At 43.4% G+C, this 22,738-nt stretch overlaps 1 protein-coding gene across 3 annotated transcripts in view; it reads right to left on the bottom strand.

Annotated features, from left to right (window-relative positions):
* Nucleotides 1-22,738, bottom strand: part of ASB3 (ankyrin repeat and SOCS box containing 3) — a 133,027-nt gene that overhangs the window by 28,696 nt on the left and 81,593 nt on the right. For 2 of the 3 annotated variants that reach the window (XM_048842870.2, XM_048842869.2), the window contains 4 exons: nt 11,579-11,691; nt 10,836-10,971; nt 5,616-5,793; nt 2,781-2,978 (listed from right to left, as the gene is read on the bottom strand). In XM_048842870.2, the coding sequence (XP_048698827.2) occupies nt 2,781-2,978; nt 5,616-5,793; nt 10,836-10,971; nt 11,579-11,691 (625 nt within the window). The remainder of the gene's footprint in view (nt 1-2,780; nt 2,979-5,615; nt 5,794-10,835; nt 10,972-11,578; nt 11,692-22,738) is intronic. The other variant, XM_048842871.2, reaches the window with a different exon arrangement.

Here is a 22,738-nt window from a genome sequence, read left to right as displayed (position 1 = left end):
CTATCTGTATCGCCATAGCAGCAAGAGTGGGCAGAACTTTGGACTTTATCTGCCCAATGCTCTAGCCAGCACAGCTGAACCAACATAGAAGGGGAAGTAATCTGTGTCATTTATAGGGTTGGCATAAATTATTCCCACTCAGATCAAGTGGGGAATGGGAGATCAGATTGTGACTAAGAGTTTGTTCCTGGATCAGCACAACTATGTGCTGCCCCTTACTCTGGATTTGTGGCAAAGCCACAATAACAGCCCTAACTGAAAAACAAAATAAAGAAAATACAAACTGAAAGGGATGGCAAAAAAAAAAAATAGACAAATAAACAAAATAGCCTTAGGGGAAAGAGGTTCTGGCACATGAAACACACTTTCTCCATAGAACACCAATTATACTGAACAGGTTTTAATTTTCCCCAACTGCTAATCAGACAAGATGGTTTCACAGGAGACATTCTTCAAATTTACTATATGGAATTAGAAGGGTTTTTAAAATTCAGACATGGACCCTTAGAAGATTCTCTATGTTCTCAGAAAATTCCAAGTAATTAATGTGATCAAGTCAGCGTGGAGTGATTTAAATCAAGCCAATTTAAATCCATGGGTTTTTTTAATGGAGTGATCTAAATTGTAATTTAAACTAGGTTGAGGCTTTGTAAAACTACTTTGAAAATCTATGCTATTGCAATTTTAGATTAAAATTAATAAGGAACAAAATTCCAGTATTCCCAACCCCCGAAACATGTCAATACTGCTGTGGTATCTTATTTGAATTTTACAAAACTGCCAGAGATGAAAAAAAATAAATTCAGGTCCTGATCCTGCAAACACTCAACAGGCACATAACTTTACTCACATGAACAGTTCCACTGACTTATATGGGACTACTTATCTGCTTCTAGTTATGCATGTGCGTAAGTGTCTGCAGCACCAGAAGCTAACATTGTGTCAGCAAAAAATGAAGTTATTTAAACTTGCAATACATTAATAAAGATTTTATGAATTATTTGTATACATGTAGTCTAATATTTTCAAACATAGCAGTCTAAAAATAAGGCTTCTCCACCAACATTTACTGCTGGGGGGATTCTGCATCACTGCGCGCATGCACATAATTCATGTGCTGCACATAATTTTTTTTCCCCGCTGAAAAAACTTCTGCTGGAAATTTGCTGCAGTTATGCCTTTTGCCCAATCAGGACAAGGCAAGAAATCAGAATGAGGAGCTGAAAGCGCTGAATGCACAAAATGCAGACAGCACCAAAAAGTGGTGGTTTTGGATCAACTAAGTGATGCATTTTTTAAAATTAGAGATAAGCCAAATTCTCTGCTCCCATTACTTCCTTGACTTCAGTGGCACTGTGCCAGGAAATAATTTAACCCTGTGTTCAAGAGTCATTCTTCTGTTAGAATGTGATTTTTAAGTAGATCTGATTTAATAGCCTAAACAATTTCCCTTTAAAAAAAGCACATTAGCCACGCGTCATTACTACGCATAATATTGCTGTGATATACAGTACATAAAAAACAAGTTACAATTGCATTCTGTCAAAGTATTAAATTAAGAATAAATGTAGTTATTGCAAAAATAATTTGTCTGTTTTTATCAAATATTATTCTCCAATATGTGCAAGAACTGAATAGCCCTAGCATCCCAAAGCCAAGTCCAACATCAGATCCATTAAATTATCTGTATTCGGTATCCCAATTTAAATCTATCATACATATATACCTTTTGTAAAACGTAGCTCAGAATAATATGTGAAGCTCAGAGTTCCCAAGAAGTGTTTTGGGGGCTAATCCTGCACCATTATTTTCACTGGTATCCAGATTTGGTTCAACGTGTAATGAATTGTCTTTAAGGACAAGTTTTGGGAGGAGGGAACAGTATATACAGAAAAATGAGATAATTATCATGTTGATTTTATTGTTCAAAGGTCCCACAAACCCAACTATATACAGAATTAGGTGGAAGAAGAGATTTACCAATTTTATTAATAAAATTAATAACTACAAAATAGTGAACTGAAGGGCAGAAGGGAGTCCTGCCCCATGAATATACTTTCAATATCAAGTAAATTAAAGTTAAAATGTGAGTAACAGTAGTTACATTTTACAATTTTTCCTCTGTTGTTTCAAATAACCATTCGTTAAGCACCAACAGCATGCGTCATACACACTGTACAGAACAAATGGGACACAGTGATCATGATCTCAAGGGATTTATCATCTAAGTATAAACTCTTTGGTAGTTCACAACACCTGCTGCTTTCAGGGTATGGGACAGTCTTGTCCCAGGAACACTGAGATTTGGGCAGGAGGACGGGGGAGGGGGGGGCACTTGCCTAAAACAATTTTATGTTGCTTTGTTTTTACACAAAAGACTGGCATACACAGAAAGTAAAATAGTATTTTCCAAGAACTTAATCATACTGAAAAGAATCTAGCTAATTAAGAATCTGTTTGATTCAATTACAGCATCATGTCAAGTTCCCAGAGGACAGAGATGGTTGATAAGGCCTTTTGAAAGCCAGGAAACTAGACTGCAATTATGTTCTACAAGACTCCTTTTCAAAGAACAGAGCTTCCCAAAGGAGATTTTAGCAAGGTTCTTTAGCTCACGTATGTGACCCAGAGCTAGTGCACTATAGAGGTACTTAAGGTTTACTCTGTAGTCTCAAGACTTGAGAAGGGGGAAAAAATGTATAAATTTTAAAAAGTAAGCCTGAGATTAATAGCAGTATAGTTAACCTATGACAATGAAAAAACACAAGAGATATACATACTTCTTTTGGAAAACCATGCACATAGGTGATATGCAGCCAAAGATTAGGCACTTCTGAGCATCTGGGCTGTAGCCTTCTTTAAGTAACATTTCCAAGCACTCTTCATTACCACCATAAACTGCTGAATAGACAGGGCTCACTTTGTCTTTTTGTGTGTCACAGGTCCGATCAGTAACTGGTATTAGTAATCCTAAAATGCTGTAACATTTAAAACTATGTTTATTGTGGAATCTTTTCACATATATGGAACAGTTAGATGTTATTTTTCCTGGCTATTTTTCCCATGGACATTATTGTTTAAAACAAAATCAGACCTGAACTGAAATCACATCCTTTTAATTAAATAAATATGTAAAAAAAAGAACATTCATAATATCAGACATTTTGACATAAAAAATTTCTAATATGCTTAAGCATATGGAACTGTTAGTATCATCAATGTAAAACTATCTGCAAATTTAAACTGAAATTATTTTCTAAACATCTTTTACGATTTGTTATTCAAAATTAGCTGGAATTGATGTATTTGTAATAATATCTCAGATTCTAATTAGTTTTAGTCAGGGATTGGTTTACACTGATATAGAGATAAGCCTGTTCTTCAAAGTTTGGATCTAGACTTTTACAAAGTAGTAGGAATGGGCGTTCAGATCTGGGGGTTTGGTTTAACAAACTGTAGACAAAGGGGATTCTTGAATTCAGCCCCGTGGCACTCAGTGAAGCATTGGATGTGGTGGGAGAATTTGATGTCACACCCTGTACTTTGAACCCATATCCTTCCTGATTAATAAAGATCAGTAAGGAAGTACCGGGTACTTTGCAGATGGAAATTGTCAAAGCTTCTCTTAGAGAGAGCAGCCTGCCTGTTGCTTTGAAGGAAGTATTAATACAGTCTTTGCTCAAGGAGCCATGCCTTGACAATCTTGCCAATTCATCTTCCATTTTTGAGTAAGATAGTAGTTGTGGCGAGACATCTCTCATGCTATCTAGATTCCTCTGAAACGTCTCTTCCCTTATCAGTTGGAACACAGAAACTTCACTGGTCATGTTGGTCAATGATCTCCTGGCAATAGATGAAGATCAGGCTCCCATGCAGATATTATTACATTCCACGGATTGTGAAATGCTGTTCACTCACCTACAAACACTGGTGGGAGAGGAGAGTTCTGCTCTTCTGTAGCTTTGTTTTCTCTTGCCTAGATTGCACCACATAATTACGGGCACTTGCTCCTCTTCCCAAAGGGCTCTCAAGTGCAGGTTACTGCAGTATGTCATGCTGACATCTCTCTTCCCCACCCAAACCAGACATATATGGGCGTGCAGTGTTTTCAGTATACTGATGGCAACCAAATGTATGGGTCTCTCTCAGTGGTTTTCAAACTTTTTGTATCGGTGACCCCTTTCACACAGCAAGCCTCTAAGTGTGACTCCCTCCTTTACTTTAAAAACTGGTGGGTAATTTAATTTAATGGGGGCTGGGAGCTGTCAGCCCCATGAAGCTGATAGCTCATGAGCCCCATATAACCACCCTGAGGGGTCACGACCCCGTTTGAGAACCCCTCATCTATGACACCCCAGACAATGAGGTTTCCTCAGCCAATGCTTTCTTGAGGGTGGAGAATGGATGAGAGTGAGCTGGCTGAAGCTCAGTCCAAACAAGGCTCAGGTGATTGTGGCTTGGGTGAAGCAGCTGGAGGACATGGCAGAGGCAATATCAGCCCTTTTGACTGAGGGTTTCTGCCACTGGTCATCAGAGCTTGATACTTGATGATGTTAGACCCCCCACAGAGACGGTTAGACAGCTATAACCAGGCTGGCTAGGAAGTTGCATCCTTTATTTCACAAATGGACCTTGTCACTGTTTTCCGTACTCCCCTTCCCTCCCCCAAGATGCACTCTACATAGGTCTACACCTTAAAATCATTCACAGACTGAAGCTGGTGCAGAGTGCAGCAGCTCATTTAGTAAGTGGGGCACCTCTGTGGAAACATGCGGCACCAGTGCTCCGGGAACTGCGCTGGCTCTTCAGGTAGAGTTTAAGGTGTTGATCATGAACTACAGAGCCCTAAATGGCCTGGAAAATGAGAATGTGCCTCTTTCCCTGTAATATACAGCCAAAACTGTGCTCAGTGGACCCACTCTAGTTGGATCCCCCATTTATAAAAGAGATGGAGGCTACCGGCAGAGGGATCGCTGTGAGAACCTGGGGGTCTGAAACTTGCTTCTCCCCCAACCTTGCTGTGAAATACCTCAAATCTGATGACCTACACTACTACTAAAGCACTTTTTTTTTTTTTTGGCTGTTTGGGAGGAGGGGGTGGAGATATGTTCTTGGGTGGATTAAAGGGATTGTTCTGCTGCTTTGATTTACTGGCTCATTTAGTTATTCATTATTTGTAGATGATTATTTTTGCTGCTCTATGGTTATCATTTACAACTGTATTTCTCATTAAGGGCTCCTAAAGAGTTTTGGACAAGCATATTTTATCATTATTTACACCTAAAACATAAAATAAACAAAATAGTAATATGCTTATCAGGTGAGCAGATGTCTGATCCTGCAGCCCCTCTCTCTGTGGGACATCCACTGACTTCAATGGGAGTTGGATCAGGCTCCGATGCAAAATGTCTGCTTACTGTACTTCAATGGGAGTTCCACATGGACAAGAGCTGCAGGGTCAGGCTTTGAAACTGTAATGTGAAGAGAATTAGAAATTCTAAACGAAAAAACAGAGTCCATAAAACATTAATTCCCTTCCATTTATAGTTGAAAATTCTCATTCTTGATTACCATTTAGTAAGCAGAATCGTTTATTAGATTTTTATATCACCTACTTGCTATGGCCCATTTGGGCTGCTGCATGAATAGGCAACTGCCATTCCTCCTCATTACAGTAGAGATTTGGATTGGCCCCTTTTGATAACAATAGTTCCACACACTTAGCATGGCCTTCCTGTGCAGCAATGAATAATGGAGTGGCTTTGTCCTTGGCTTGACAATTGACATTTGCACCTAACAGAATAAAACATATAATACGATGCCTGATTATCATAACAGAGCTAAAACAGAAAAGTGAATAAACAAATTACAGCATTAATTAGGCACTGGCCTTCACAAAATTGCTTCATCATTCAGAAGTTTTTCCACAGGTATTAAAGAAAAAACGGTTACCTACCTTTCGTAACTGTTGTTCTTCGAGATGTGTTGCTCATGTCCATTCCATTCTAGGTGTGCATGCACCCACATGTGCAGTCGTCAGAGACTTTGGCCTTAGTGGTATCTGTAGGGCCAGCTGTAGCACCCTCTGGAGTGCCGCACTCATGGCACTGTATATCAGGCACTGCCGACCCTGCACCCTCTCAGTTCCTTCTTGCCAACAGAGGGGCAGGAGGGCGGTAATGGAATGGAGACCCTCCAGGAGAGAAACAGGAGGAAGCAGGATGACCGTGCCATCATGTGATGGGCGAAGACCAACCTGCCTTGAATGGCCACCAGGTGTACCAGGTGTACCTAGACCAAAGACAGCAACAGATCCTGGAGCTTAAGGTGCAGCAAATAGTCCAGGATGTCCTGCAGTGGGGCCTCTTCTGCACAAATGTGGTGACCAGAGGCCCAACATGAGAACCGTTTCTACTTTGCCACGTAGCTAGCCCTGGTGGAGGGTTTCCTGCTGCCCAGCAGGACCTGCTGGACACCAGTGGAACACTGCCGTTCTTTGCCACTTAGCCACACTGTAGCCAGGCATCCAGTGCAGCGCCGCCAGGTTTGGCTGCAGTAGATGACCATGGTTCTGGGACAGCAGATCTGGCTGAAGACACAGCTGCAGTGGGGTGGCTGCCGAAAGACTCAGCAACATGCCGAACCAGTGCTGACGAGGCCACACTGGGACTATGAGGATGACTGTCGCTTTGTCTTGCTTCACCTTTAGCAGGACTTTGTGGATTAATGGTATCGGCAGGAAGGCATACATCAGAGTTCCCGACCACGGGATCAGGAAGGCGTCCAACAGGGAGCCCTTGTCTCTGCCCAGCAGAGAACAGAACACATGGCACTTCCTGTTCTGCTAGGACGCGAACAGGTCCACCCGGGGAATCCCCTACTTGCAGAAGATTAGGCTGACCACCTCCAGATGGAGCGACCATTTGTGGTGAAAAGAGAAGGCCCTGCTGAGGCAATCTGCCAGGACGTTCTTGGTTCCGGGCAGGTGGGCAGCCACCAAATGAATGGCATGCCACACACGAAAGTCCCAGGGGCTGAGCGCTTTCTGACAAAGGTCCAAGACCTGGCGCCACCCTGCCTGCTGATGTAATACATTGTGGCACTAGTGTCTATCAGGACCTGCACCACCTTGCCTTCCAGGTGGGGCAAGAAAGTCTGACAGGCCAGGCGAACCGCTCTGAGCTCCCTGACATTGATGTGAAGGTCATGGGTCGTAGGTCATGCTGTCCCACAAGTTAAAATTATAGCAACCCAAGAGGGCTTGGCGGTTCAGCACCCAAAACTGGAGGCTGGCCATAGAATAAATTTTGCAACCAAACAAATCCAGCCTTTTGGCCTCCTTAGTTTTAGGGGTGGAACTGGTGAGCCCGTTTGTCCCTCTCATTGGCGCCGCCACAACCAACGATCCCAGTGATGGGTGGGTGCACAAGTACTCGAACCCCTTTGTGAAGATGAAGTACTTCTTTTCCGCCCTCTTAGAGGTGGGCAGGATGGAGGACAGGGTTTGCCAGACGGTTTTGGGAATATTCAGGACCCGCCCCTCCCCGCCCCCCCGTGTACCGGGTGCGCGATGCAGGCCAGGGCAGATGCTGAGAGCCCATTAAACAATGTGTCTGTCTGCTCCTGCATCTCCTCTGCCTTCAGGCCCAAGTTGGAAGCCACCCTGCGGAGCAGCGCCTGATGCTCCCTAAAACTGTCTCTCAGGCTAGCTCTGGAGGGGCCTGCCACTGCCTCATCTGGAGAGGAGGAGGTTAATTGGATGACCGGGGGTGGTCTGGTGGTGTCCTCGCCCGTCAGAGAGGGTGGCCTTGGGGGGAAGGAGGGGTACCGGCTCCTCATCCACGGCGGCTGCCGGAGTGTCCTGCACCAAACCCGGTGTCATCGTTGTTGTGGATGCCAACTTTGGCCTGTCTGGTGACTGAGGGCTGGCGGGAGCGGGGCAATGGCATGATGGGAACACCCAGACATTCCAATAAGGCCATTTTGGGTAAGCCACTGGCCCTGCTGCCAGATCAGCACCAATGCCGCGAATGCACCCTCCGGAGCCCAATCACAATGCTGTCTGAGTGAGGGACTGAAATGCGCCTCCGAGCCGGAGAAGTTGTCACCCTCCAGTGAACAAGGCGGGGCTGTGGAGGCTTGGGTCTGGCGGCTCACTGTCACCGCCAGTGACCGGTGCTGGGAACGGTCCAACCGGTGCCAGGAGTAGGGTTAGTGGTGCCATGCCAGGGAGTAACCTCAAGGTCTCAGCAACGGCAACCAACACCGCGATGAAGACTAGTGCTGGGGAGATCGATGCCTGGGTGAGCTCCGGCACGAAGACAGGGATCGGGAGCGCGGAGCTGATGACTCGTAGCGGTGAGCCGGAGACCTGGGCTGATGTGGAGATCAAGAACGTGGCAACCTAGGGCTCTGTCTTGGCCCTGGGGACCAGTGGCACTCGCTTGTTTTGTGCGAGGCCTTGCTGGCGGGCTTGCCCTCATGGGGAGCCTTAGGCGGTTTCATTGCCTCATATGGTGCCAGCTGTGACAGAGGCACTCTCAGCTCTCTAGGCGCTGGGGGCTCAGAGCGCATCGACTATGCTGTCGGCTTGGGCCCTCTACCACTTCCTGGAGTCGGTGGCAGGTCCTTTTGGGGGGAGGAACTCCCCAGGAGTGAATCCTTTTGTAAGTCATTGCCAGACATAGGCCCATTACACAAAAAGCAGGGCTTGAAACCCGGAGACTGGGGCATGCCCCACCTGGGGCAAAGTCCCTGCCGGGACACTAACTAAACACTTAATGGGTACTTAACAACTAACTAACAAATGATTAAACTATTTACACCTAGAAGCACAAGGCTAAGATAGAAGAGAAACCGCTGACCACTTGAGAAGCAAGGGACAGAGGTGCTCTGACTGACCACCCCGGGCAGTAAGAAGGAACTGAAAGGGCGCAGGACCGGCGGCACCTGATATACCAACACATGAGCGTGGCACTCCAGAGGGCACCATAGCTGGCCCTACAGGCACCTCTAAGGCAAAAGTCTCCAACGACTGTGCATGTGGGCGCGCGCACACACCTACAATGGAATCCACATGACCAAGCACTTGAAGAAGAATCATATTTATTTTACTAACCTGCTACATGTTTTCAAATTGCCCATACACTAAAGTGATTAGAACTGAAGTTCTCAAAGTATTTTTGGTTTTCATTTAAATTTGACAGGAAGAAAACACTGTCAAATGCTAGTCCCTTAAAATTCTCCTTTAGGGTCACTTGAAACCCTGCTGAGGTTACAGAGTGAATGAATGATGTAAAGCATTAACATAAAGTTAATCACAAATACAGAAAAATATGCAATTCTCAGCACACTGCAAGTAATTAGCATCTAATAAATTAAACAAACTCTAAAATAACATTACACACTGGAGAGCTGAACCACTTTCTTCCATTCAAAGGAAGACATTCCCATCATTCAACATGCCAATAATCCTGCTATGCTGGCAGATTGTTGGGCTTGCACTCTGGTATAGCACTGCATTATACATTGATAGTAGAAGATACTTAATAAACAGAATTATAAACCACAGAGTCATTACTTTTATTTACACCTTTACAGATGAACTTTACATTAGGTTTCTTACTCCTACTGTAAAATGAGAGAAATTACTTTGTATGAGATTGGGAGGTACTTGTCTCACTGTGCAGTAGAATAGGGCAATACCAGATAAATGATAGACATTGTGGAGAAATTGCAAAGATTTAGTTAATATTTTGTTAGAAATTACTTTCTGGAGATAGTGCCCCACAAGTATTGAGATGCTAGAGCTGTTGACCTGTGTGTGATGTTTTGGTCAGGTTTAGGGTGCTCAACAGTTTAATAGTAATGACTGTTTAATTTTCATTTGATTGTGTGGGAAGGTTAGTGAGAGCATACTATTCAGAGATGCACACCAAGATCTGCTGGTATGAGATTCTGAAGAAATTACTACTGTAACTTTAGGGCCAGACTGTGATACCCTTAATCACGCTGAGTAGTATATTGCTCCTGCAGTAATCCATAGAAATGAATTGGACTTCTCAAGTAGTAAAGCAGTGGTTCTCAAACTAGGGGCACCGCTTGTTCAGGGAAAGCCCCTGGCGGGGCGGGCCGGTTTGTTTACCTGCTGCATCCACAGGTTCAGCTGATCACAGCTCCCATTGGCCGCAGTTCGCCGCTCCAGGCCAATGGGGGCTGCGGGAAGGGCTGCCAGCACGTCCCTTGGCCTGTGCCACTTTCTGCAACCCCCATTGGCCTGGAACGGCGAACCGCAGCCAGTGGGAGCTGCGATCAGCCAAACCTGTGGACACGGCAGGTAAACAAACCGGCCCGGCCCACCAAGGGCTTTCCCTGAACAAGCGGCACCCCTAGTTTGAAAACCACTGAACTAAAGGACTACTCAGTGTAATTAAGGGTTTCACAATCAGACCCTTAATCTTTACCGAGGTTAGGTCTTTACTTAGGCCTGGTCTAACTAAAAAGTCAGGTCGACCCGACTAAGTCAGTCAGGGGTGTAAAAAAATCCTAACTCCCGGTGCACATAAGAGCAAAGAGCAAAGTCAACCCGAGAATTCTTCCATCGACCTACCTACTGCCTTTTGGTGAGGTGGATCACCTGTGTCACTGTAGCATTTCAGCTGTAGACGAGCACTTATGTTTTATGTCCTGTTTCTTGGTCTGACTCAAGGGAAAGCAAGGCAAGATACCGGAATAGCAAAATTTAATTTTGTAATAATTTCACATACCAGTTCATAGCTGATGTTTCACTAACATTATAAAAATATTACCAATGCTAAATGAAAGGTGAAAATTACCATGTGATAGAAGTACTCGTAAACTCTCTAGCTTCCCATACTGAGCAGAAATGAACAGAGGTGTGATTCCAAAGTCATCCACACATTCCTTGTTTGCTCCTTTTTCAAGAAGCAATTTTATTATTTCAGTATGTCCCTGAAATAAATATATTTTTGTTTTGTTAGAAAAAAAAGCAGTGGAATTGATATAACCCTACTTTTTCATTCTTACTCTGTGTAGAAATCTAAAATATAGAGTACATTCAATATTCTATGGTATTCTGAAAGTCTGTGGCAGAATCATCAGATAGGTTTAATTTCATATTGCACATTTACCCAGTCCAATAAATATAAATAGAATTAAATTAGCATATTAGAACTATAAATCTGATAAATTTTTATGCTGGATTAAAAAAAAATTGAGAAGAGACCAGGTTGACCTCATCTGATACACTTAATTTTTTGGGGAAGACTTTCATTGTATCTTATAACAGATTTACTTCCCAAATGTTATATCTGATCACTTCTTAAGTACATGCAGTACTTTTAATATTTAAATAATCATTGCTGCCCAACACCTTCTATAGCTGCTGTAGCATAGTATGACATATTCAGAATGATCATTAGCATTTAGACTGCCTTTTCTGCCCTAGCCTAACAATCATAAATCACCAGAGTAAGAAGCAAAAACTGTACAACCTGTCATTTTAAAAGGGTAAAACACACTATTTACATGGAAATGAAATAATAAATTTATAGGTTACCTGAAAAGAAGCTTGGTGCAAAGAATTCCATCCAGACCAAGAATGGGATCCATTAATATTTGCTCCGTGTTGGAGTAGAAGCTTTATAATTTCTGGATGTCCATTTTCTACAGCTTCAAACAGAGTAGTAAAAAATTACTCTTACCAAAGAGGCAGAATTGAAGGAACTGGTCAGCTCAGTGGTTTAGTCATCAAATTTTCACCTCAGTAGTCAGAATTGTTTTACAGCCCCACAACAGACATCAAAACTAATTCACTTTGAGTGACTGTGCAGCTTTGATTACAGATCTAAATCCAAACACACAAAACTACTCTCTAAGGCTCTGCATATGAAACAGAAATTATATCCAGTGTTGCCTCTTTGTGAAGCAAAACATTTATAAGCTCCAAGATGGAGACATTGATAACCATCATTTAAGAATATGACAGTCACTACATGGATAATGGAGATAAAGTACTATCAATCTGATAATGTGGTTTCACAGGGAATAAAAGTTCCAATGTACAGCAAAACTCACATCTCTTTCTCCAGCAGGTGGAAATCTATGGAAACCATAATTAAGGAAACATCTGCTAGTAACTTTAATTTCTCCTCTTCCTCAATAATTTTTAACTTAAAAACACAAAAAAAAATTGTGCATATGGAAGTTAAGTCCTTAGTCCACATTGGTGTAAAACTACATCAACCTCAGTAGACATACTCCTGATTACACTCTGTGATGAGAGATCACAATCAGCCACACTAGCCCGAGAGGCAACTTCGCATTTACCCACACATTCAGCATGAGGACAAGAAAGTGGAACTACAGTACGTGACGACTCTTACTAGTGTACCAGTATTGCAGACACCTCTGAAAATGAAATACCCATAAAAAAGAAAGTGATTGTTGATTACAGGAAAGAACAGAGTCAGGAGTTCTGGGGTCTACTTGTAGCTCTACCACCAATACACTCTGTAACTCACAGGTAATTGAGGAACAAAGAGATTACATGATCTCTTATCTGTCAAATAGGCGTGATACAATCTTAAGGACATAATTTCTTGGAGAGTTCCTAAGCTTAGGAAATATTTGTAAAAATTTTAAAAGACTTATAAATCCTATAAAGTGCAAAGTAACAATTTGTAAAATTCCATAGAGGACCTCACAGAATCACACTGAAAAAAAAAAAGAGTTTCTACAAAATGATTCTCAGTGTTACGTTCTTCTTAGGTCATGTTTACTAAATTTTCAATCCAATTTTATTTTTCCCATCTCTGTCTACAGCAGGGGTGGGCAAATTTTTTGGCCAGAGGGCCACATCTGGGTGGGGAAATTGCATGCAGGGCCATGAATGTAGGGCTGGGGCAGGGGGTTGGGGTGCAGGACAGAGTGCCACAGTTCCCTGTTCCCGGCCAATGGGAGCTGCGGGGGGCGGTGCCTGCAGGCGAGGGCAGCGTGCGGAGCCAGATCCAGCCCATAGTTTGCCCACCCCTGGTCTACAGTCAATTTAGCTTATTAAAATCAAGCTGCTCGGTATCTGTTTTATATATTTATTGCCAACACTTAATAGCAAAAATTATTCCACAATTCCAACTTGTTTTCTAGTTATCAGGCTGCAGTGGTCATATATGAAGCCTCGGGCCGGTTTTGTTCAATATCTTCATAAATGATCTGGAGGATGGTGTGGATTGCACCCTCAGCAAGTTTGTAGATGACACTAAACTCAGAGGAGAGGTAGATAGGCTGGAGGGTAGGGATAGGATACAGAGGGACCTACACAAATCAGAGGATTGGGCCAAAAGAAATCTGATGAGGTTCAACAAGGACAAGTGAAGAATCCCATGCACCGCTACAGACTAGGGACCAAATGGCTCGGCAGCAGTTCTGCAGAAAAGGACCTATGGGTTACAGTGGATGAGAAGCTGGATATGAGTCAACAGTGTGCCCTTGTTGCCAAGAAGGCCAATGGCATTTTGGGATCATAGAATCATAGAATCATAGAATCATAGAATATAAGGGTTGGAAGGGACCCCAGAAGGTCATCTAGTCCAACCCCCTGCTCAAAGCAGGACCAATTCCCAGTTAAATCATCCCAGCCAGGGCTTTGTCAAGCCTGACCTTAAAAACCTCTAAGGAAGGAGATTCTACCACCTCCCTAGGTAACGCATTCCAGTGTTTCACCACCCTCATAGTGAAAAAGTTTTTCCTAATATCCAATCTAAACCTCCCACACTGTAACTTGAGACCATTACTCCTCGTTCTGTCATCTGATACCATTGAGAACAGTCTAGAGCCATCCTCTTTGGAACCCCCTTTCAGGTAGTTGAAAACAGCTATCAAATCCCCCCTCATTCTTCTCTTCTGCAGGCTAAACAATCCCAGCTCCCTCAGCCTCTCCTCATAACTCATATGTTCCAGACCCCTAATCATTTTTGTTGCCCTTCGCTGGACTCTCTCCAATTTATCCACATCCTTCTTGAAGTGTGGGGCCCAAAACTGGACACAGTACTCCAGATGAGGCCTCACCAATGTCGAATAGAGGGGGACGATCACATCCCTCGATCTGCTCGCTATGCCCCTACTTATACATCCCAAAATGCCATTGGCCTTCTTGGCAACAAGGGCACACTGCTGACTCATATTCAGCTTCTCGTCCACTGTCACCCCTAGGTCCTTTTCCGCAGAACTGCTGCCTAGCCATTCGGTCCCTAGTCTGTAGCTGTGCATTGGGTTCTTCCGTCCTAAGTGCAGGACCCTGCACTTATCCTTATTGAACCTCATCAGATTTCTTTTGGCCCAATCCTCCAATTTGTCTAGGTCCTTCTGTATCCTATCCCTCCCCTCCAGCGTATCTACCACTCCTCCCAGTTTAGTATCATCCGCAAATTTGCTGAGAGTGCAATCCACACCATCCTCCAGATCATTTATGAAGATATTGAACAAAACCGGCCCCAGGACCGACCCTTGGGGCACACCACTTGATACCGGCTGCCAACTAGACATGGAGCCATTGATCACTACCCGTTGAGCCCGACAATCTAGCCAGCTTTCTACCCACCTTGTAGTGCATTCATCCAGCCCATACTTCCTTAACTTGCTGACAAGAATACTGTGGGAGACCGTGTCAAAAGCTTTGCTAAAGTCAAGAAACAATACATCCACTGCTTTCCCTTCATCCACAGAACCAGTAATCTCATCATAGAAGGCGATTAGATTAGTCAGGCATGACCTTCCCTTGGTGAATCCATGCTGGCTGTTCCTGATCACTTTCCTCTCATGCAAGTGCTTCAGGATTGATTCTTTGAGGACCTGCTCCATGATTTTTCCAGGGACTGAAGTGAGGCTGACTGGCCTGTAGTTCCCAGGATCCTCCTTCTTCCCTTTTTTAAAGATTGGCACTACATTAGCCTTTTTCCAGTCATCCGGGACTTCCCCGGTTCGCCACGAGTTTTCAAAGATAATGGCCAATGGCGCTGCAATCACAGCCGCCAGTTCCTTCAGCACTCTCGGATGCAACTCGTCCGGCCCCATGGACTTGTGCACGTCCAGCTTTTCTAAAAAGTCCCTAACCACCTCTATCTCCACAGAGGGTTGGCCATCTCTTCCCCATTTTGTGATGCCCAGCGTAGCAGTCTGGGAGCTGACCTTGTTAGTGAAAACAGAGGCAAAAAAAGCATTGAGTACATTAGCTTTTTCCACATCCTCTGTCACTAGTTTGCCTCCCTCATTCAGTAAGGGGCCCACACATTCCTTGGCTTTCTTCTTGTTGCCAACATACCTGAAGAAACCCTTCTTGTTACTCTTGACATCTCTGGCTAGCTGCAGCTCCAGGTGCGATTTGGCCCTCCTGATATCATTCCTACATGCCCGAGCAATATTTTTATACTCTTCCCTGGTCATATGTCCAACCTTCCACTTCTTGTAAGCTTCTTTTTTATGTTTAAGATCCGCTAAGATTTCACCATTAAGCCAAGCTGGTCGCCTGCCATATTTACTATTCTTTCGACTCATCGGGATGGTTTGTCCCTGTAACCTCAACAGGGATTCCTTGAAATACAGCCAGCTCTCCTGGACTCCTTTCCCCTTCAAGTTAGTCCCCCAGGGGATCCTGGCCATCCGTTCCCTGAGGGAGTCGAAGTCTGCTTTCCTGAAGTCCAGGGTCCGTATCGTGCTGCTTACCTTTCTTCCCTGTGTCAGGATCCTGAACTCAACCAACTCATGGTCACTGCCCCCCAGATTCCCATCCACTTTTGCTTCCCCCACTAATTCTACCCGGTTTGTGAGCAGCAGGTCAAGAAAAGCGCCCCCCCAGTTGGCTCCTCGAGCACTTGCGCCAGGAAATTGTCCCCTACGCTTTCCAAAAACTTCCTGGATTGTCTATGCACCGCTGTATTGCTCTCCCAGCAGATATCAGGAAAATTAAAGTCACCCATGAGAATCAGGGCATGCGATCCAGTAGCTTCCGTGAGCTGCCGGAAGAAAGCCTCATCTACCTCATCCCCCTGGTCCGGTGGTCTATAGCAGACTCCCACCACTACATCACTCTTGTTGCACACACTTCTAAACTTAAGCTGTATGTATAAGTAGGGACATTGCCAGCATATCGAGGGACGTGATCGTTCCCCTCTATTCGACATTGGTGAGGCCTCATCTGGAGTACTGTGTCCAGTTTTGGGCCCCACACTACACGAAGGATGTGGAAAAATTGGAAAGAGTCCAGCGGAGGGCAACAAAAATTATTGGTTTCAGATTAGCAGCCATGTTCACGAAAGCTTATGCTCAAATAAATTTGTTAGTCTCTAAGGTGCCACAAGTACTCCTTTTTTAAAAAATGATTGGGGAGGAGAGGCTGAGGGAACTGGGATTGTTTAGGTTTCAGAGGAACAGCCGTGTTAGTCTGTATTCGCAAAAAGAAAAGGAGTACTTGTGGCACCTTAGAGACTAACCAATTTATTTGAGCATGAGCTTTCGTGAGCTACAGCTCACTTCATCAGATGTATACTGTGGAAACTGCAGCAGACTTTATATACACACAGAGAATATGAAACAATACCTCCTCCCACCCCACTGTCCTGCTGGTAATAGCTTATCTAAAGTGATCAACAGGTGGGCCATTTCCAGCACAAATCCAGGTTTTCTCACCCTCCACCCCCCCACACAAATTCACTCTCCTGCTGGTGCTAGCCCATCCAAAGTGACAACTCTTTACATAATCAAGTCGGGCTATTTCCTGCATAGATCCAGGTTTTCTCACATCCCCCCCACCCCCATACACACACAAACTCACTCTCCTGCTGGTAATAGCTCATCTAAACTGACCACTCTCCAAGTTTAAATCCAAGTTAAACCAGAACATCTGGGTGGGGGGGGGGTAGGAAAAAACAAGAGGAAACAGGCTACCTTGCATAATGACTTAGCCACTCCCAGTCTCTATTTAAGCCTAAATTAATAGTATCCAATTTGCAAATGAATTCCAATTCAGCAGTTTCTCGCTGGAGTCTGGATTTGAAGTTTTTTTGTTTTAAGATAGCGACCTTCATGTCTGTGATTGCGTGACCAGAGAGATTGAAGTGTTCTCCGACTGGTTTATGAATGTTATAATTCTTGACATCTGATTTGTGTCCATTTATTCTTTTACGTAATAAGATTGTTTAGTCTGTGGAAGAGAAGAATGAGGGGGGATTTGATAGCTGCTTTCAAGTACCTGAAAGGGGGTTCCAAAGAGGATGGATCTAGACTGTTCTCAGTGGTAGCACATGACAGAAGGAGGAGTAATGGTCTCAAGTTGCAGTGGGGGAGGTTTAGGTTGGATATTAGGAAAACTTTTACACTAGGAGTGTGGTGAAACACTGGAATGCATTACCTAGGGAGGTGGTGGAATCTCCTTCCTTAGAAGTTTTTAAGGTCAGGCTTGACAAAGCCCTGGCTGGGATGATTTAGTTGGGGATTGGTTCTGCTTTGAGCAGGGGGTTGGACTAGATGACCTCCTGAGGTCCCTTCCAACCCTGATATTCTATGATTCTAGTCAGTCAGTAGTTTTTCTAGAGTTAGGCTGATATGAATTAGTTAGGGGGGATATGACAGAGGTTTCTCAAATCATACCTGGTGTGGAGAAAGTAAATAAGGAAGTGTTATTTACTCCTTCTCATAACATAAGAACTAGGGGTCACCAAATGAAACTAAAGGCAACAGGTTTAAAACAAAAAAAAGGAAGTATTTTTTCACACAACCCACAGTCAACCTGTGGAACTCTTTGCCAGAGGATGTTGTGAAGTCCAAGACTATAACAGGGTTAAAAAAAGAACTAGATAAATTCATGGAGTTCATAATAGAGTCCATCAATGGCAATTAGCCAGGATTGGCAGGGATGGTGTCGTTAGCCTCTGTTTGCTAGAAGCTGGGAATGGGCAACAGGGGATGGATCACTTGATGATTACCTGTTCTGTTCATTCCCTCTGAAGCACCTGGCATTAGCCACGGTCAGAAGACAGGATACTGGGCTAGATGGACCTTTGGTCTGACCCAGTATGGCTGTTCTTCTGTAAAAGAGGTAGCTTTCATTACAATGAAAGCTTTGTCAAAGACAGGGGTCTTGCACTTCGCAATGAAGCAAACTTGGGATATGACAGAGGTAGTAAAGTTCCAAAACAAATCACAAATCCCTACCTCTAATCCAGAATCACATAAAGACCGTGAGCAGAAGTTCCTCAGCAGACCTCAGCTGACATGTTGGTGCACAGAAAGAGCTGCAAACTCTAAGACAGCTAAATGCCATACCACAGAAGATTTTGTAGATTAAAACTAATTATTTGAATTGTAATCAGATGCAGATGGGAAGCCAGTAAAGTGGATGGCACACAGGCCTAATGTGCTCATGGCCGATGCACTGCGCTGTGAGCATGTTGCTACTGCATTCAGCATTAGCTAAAGTTTCCAAGTGGTCTTCAAGGATAACCCTAACTGTGAGACAATGAAGTAGCCTAAGCCTGAAAGTGATAGAGTCATGGATGACTCGTGAGATCTGCTTCAGTGAGGAAAGGCTGCAACACTTCAACCAACCACAGATTCTAAAAGCTGTATGAACCCCTTTTGCTAGTTGGGAATCCAAGAGAAATCTTGGGTTCAAATTACCCCAAGCTGTTTTGGCATGGATGGGATTCATTTCATGAATAAGTGGAGCAGTTACAACCCTCACTAATTTCTCTAGATTACCAACCAAACAAATACATCTCTGTTTTAACCAGATTAATTATCAGCCAACCCATTCTCATTTGACCCTATTTTGGGCAGATGCTACGGAAGCAAAGAAACTGAACGAACTGAATCTGATGAATAAGAAACCTAGAACTAAGTACCATCACCATACAAACATTACCACAGACCAAAATGCCTCACAACCTTCTTCAGCAGCTCTTATGCTCTTAGGAGGATAAACAACTTCCTGTGGTACCTCACATGTGAAGGACTAAGTCACTGTTCATTTCCCTTACTCTAGTACCACTCTGTGCACCTATCAGAAAGGAAGGACTTGGTCACTGAAATCACTCCAGGTAGATTCTTTGTCATATATGTTAAGTGTGCACATCCAATATAAAGTTTGTCTAAACCAGGGATCTCAAACTCAATTTACCTTAGGGCCAGTGCCCGTCCTCAAATTCTCCCAGTGGGCCAACAATGTAACTGACGATGGTGTTCAGAAAACGATAATATTGTATTTTTTATTTCAGATTTCTTAGAAATAATAAAACTGTCATACAACTTTATACAATTCTTCACTTGCCAGAGAGTTTTAGTGTTTGCCAGACACCAGGCAACACTTCAGTTCTGTCAGTTTGTTGATGTTTGGCCTCAGTGACTGAGCAGTTGAAACTTTCAGAATTGCAGCAAGGTGGGCATCAGATAGTTGTGTTCAGTATTTTGACTTGTTTATATACACTGTGGAAAAAAGTTACACTGCCTCCATGGCTGACTCTGCCTGGCAACTAATGATGCTGCCTCCATGGCTAACTCTGCCCGATGACTAGTGATGGTATCTCTGTCCCTCACCCCCAGCCAATGGGAACTGTGGGGGGTGGCACCTGCAGCAGACAGAGTGGGTAGCGTGGCTGCATGCGTCTCTCCTCCATGGGCCTCAGTGGGGAGGTTCTCAGGCCACAGAAGGCCCGTGGGCCAGGACTTTGAGACCCCTGGTCCAACCCTACAGGATACTTAAAACTTGACTTTGGTATAAAGAGTCTCTAACTAAAAAGGAGCATATTAACACTTGTATGCCTCTATATTAACTCAAACATACCTTTTCAGAGACCTCTACTATTCACTGACCTTGGAACTAGCTGACAACATGCTAACCTAGAACCCCATTACCACTCCCATCAGACAAGGGGCTCACCTCAAGAAAAAACCACCACAGACTGAAAATAGCCACTTATGTACTTATCCAGCCACCAACTTGTGCCACTATACGGAATAGTCACGTGTGTCTCACAGTTCACCTGCTGCTGAAAACAAGTTAGTAAACTACCCTTGTTTACAGTCAAAACTCCGCTGCTCTGTGCACTTGTGAGGATACATTATCTTTCTCCTGAGGTTGGTTACAGCAGCTGGAAACATGATTGCCATTGGCCAGGTAAGACAGTAGGAATGCTACTGAGAGGTCCGTTTTACCAAATTTTGATATTGCATATAAACTGTACTAACAGAAAACCAAAACTTCAGAGCGCTTTCTTACACTATATTGAAATAAAAACTGTTTGGCTTTAAAAGCAAAATTGTTGAACTAGAAGGCAAAAACAGCGAAGTGAGAGGTTCTTCTCCATTTTTTTTTTTATGTCCATATATCTCAGCTGTTCATTAAAATTGATGACAGAGGCAAATCAGGAGAAGTTGTGATTCTGCCTCCTTGAATGTGTTGCACATTTTAACATTTTGGTAGAGATACGAGGTTATGCATTTCCAGCTGAGGGAAGCAGGAAAGAGCTTGGCCTCTGGAGCAAGCTGTTGATACTATCTTGTCTAAAATGTTTTTAAATCTTTGAAAAATTGAATAGGTGCAAAAGTTAAAGCAGCCCTGTGCACAGCTACTGCTTGCCCAGGCTATCACCATAAGTCTTGCTGTCTTTGGTGGCATTACAGGGGTCACATTCAGAGAGATGAATCGTTCTTGAATGTTTTCTCCTATACACAGTATTCCTTTTTTTATTTTCTTTATTTTTGTTCTTTACCCTCTCCAACCCGACTCACTTGGACAATTCTAGAGACTAAAAACTTCCACTTATTCACATAGGAATTCTATTTAAAATAGAACAGCTACCCATACATCTACAGGGAGCAGGCCAGTGTATTGGCTACATCAGAGGGCCTCACAGTGCCCTTTGTTCATATGAATCTGTCTTCTTCCCATCCTGCCTTTCTTACAAGCCAAAAAAGTTGCTCTACTCTCAATGACTGACCCCTACTTCAGAGTTGTTTAGACCATAGACAGACAGTTACACTTTACTTATGGTAATTTACACAATTATAGAAACATCTTAAATTGTGGAGTTCAACTGAAATTCTCTCTAATGGCATTTACAGCTCAAGGGGTATAGAGGTAGAATTTAAAAGGTGAGCTGAGAATATTTTCTTAACACGCCCAACTACATATATTATGATGTTCTGAAAACCCTAAATAGATTGTATAAAGAAATGCACTCTTCACCTCATTTCAGCCTCTGCAAAGCCACACCAGCTGACCCCTCTTTCAGCCGCCAGACCCTCGCACAATGCATGCCTTAATTTCAGAGGCTTTGAAGAACCATGCTGGGGCATGGAACTGACTCATGATAGCTCAGGTAAGTGTTTTTTTTCCCTTTCATTATATAGCACAGTTTTATGGTGTCTTTCTTATTATTTTTATACCCTTTGAAATATAAAACAACACAAAAAACACTTTGCAAACCACGCTATATAATAAACAATTACACTTACGTGAGCCACTGAGATAGCTCTATTTTTCCCAACAAGGCACCACAGCAGATGCAATGTTAAGTGTGGCAGGAGCTGGCCAGCTTGACTTTGAGGATACTGAAATGAAAGACAAAGTCTGTTTAGAGTTAATTACATGCCAAAGGCCTCCCTTATCTACCTGAGCCATTCAGAACATAAAAATACATTTAGCTAATTTTTGGTTACATATTTGCAAATTATATTTAAAGTAAGCATAATTCATAGATTCATAGATACTAAGGTCAGAAGGGACCATTATGATCATCTAGTCTGACCTCCTGCACAACATAGGCCACAGAATTTCACCCACCCACTCCTGTGAAAAACCTCTCACCTATGTCTGAGCTATTGAAGTCCTCAAATCGTGGTTTAAAGACTTCAAGGAGCAGAGAATCCTCCAGCAAGTGACCCGTGCCCCATGCTACAGAGGAAGGCGAAAAACCTCAAGGGCCTCTTCCAATCTGCCCTGGAGGAAAATTCCTTCCTGACCCCAAATATGGCGATCAGCTAAACCCTGAGCATATGGGCAAGATTCACCAGCCAGATACTACAGAAAAATTCTTTCCTGGGTAACTCAGATCCCACCCCATCTAATATCCCACCACAGGCCACTGGGCCTATTTACCATGAATATTTAATTACCAAAACCATGTTATCCCATCATACCACCTCCTCCATAAACTTATCAAGTTTAATCTTAAAGCCAGATAGATCTTTTGCCCCCACTGCTTCCCTTAGAAGAATTCCAAAACTTCACTCCTCTGATGGTTAAAAACCTTTGTCTAATTTCAAGTCTAAACTTCCTGGTGGCCAGTTTATATCCATGTGTTCTTTTGTCCACACTGGTACTGAGCTTAAATAATTCCTCTCCCTCTCCGGTATTTATCCCTCTGATATATTTATAGATAGCAATCATATCTCCCCTCAACCTTCTTTTAGTTATGTTAACACGCCAAGCTCCTTGAGTCTCCTTTCATAAGACAAGTTTTCCATAATAGAGAATACAGGGAAGAACAAGTTGGTTGTCTGTCCACCTGAGGAACAATATCTTCCTTCTTTGTTCAACATAGGTCCAAAGGACAATCTGCACTCAAAACAATATAAGAACAGTAGTGCGGCTTCTTGCCTGAGATCCTTGTCTACACCAGCAAATGTCCTGTTACTGACAACAGGTGTCACCAACAAGTGAAACGAA

This window comes from Caretta caretta, chromosome 3 (assembly GCF_965140235.1).
Source record: "Caretta caretta isolate rCarCar2 chromosome 3, rCarCar1.hap1, whole genome shotgun sequence".
In the NCBI taxonomy this organism is placed as follows: Eukaryota; Metazoa; Chordata; order Testudines; family Cheloniidae; genus Caretta; species Caretta caretta.
Note: the sequence above shows the minus strand (reverse complement) of the source record. Positions and strands in the feature narration are given on the sequence as shown.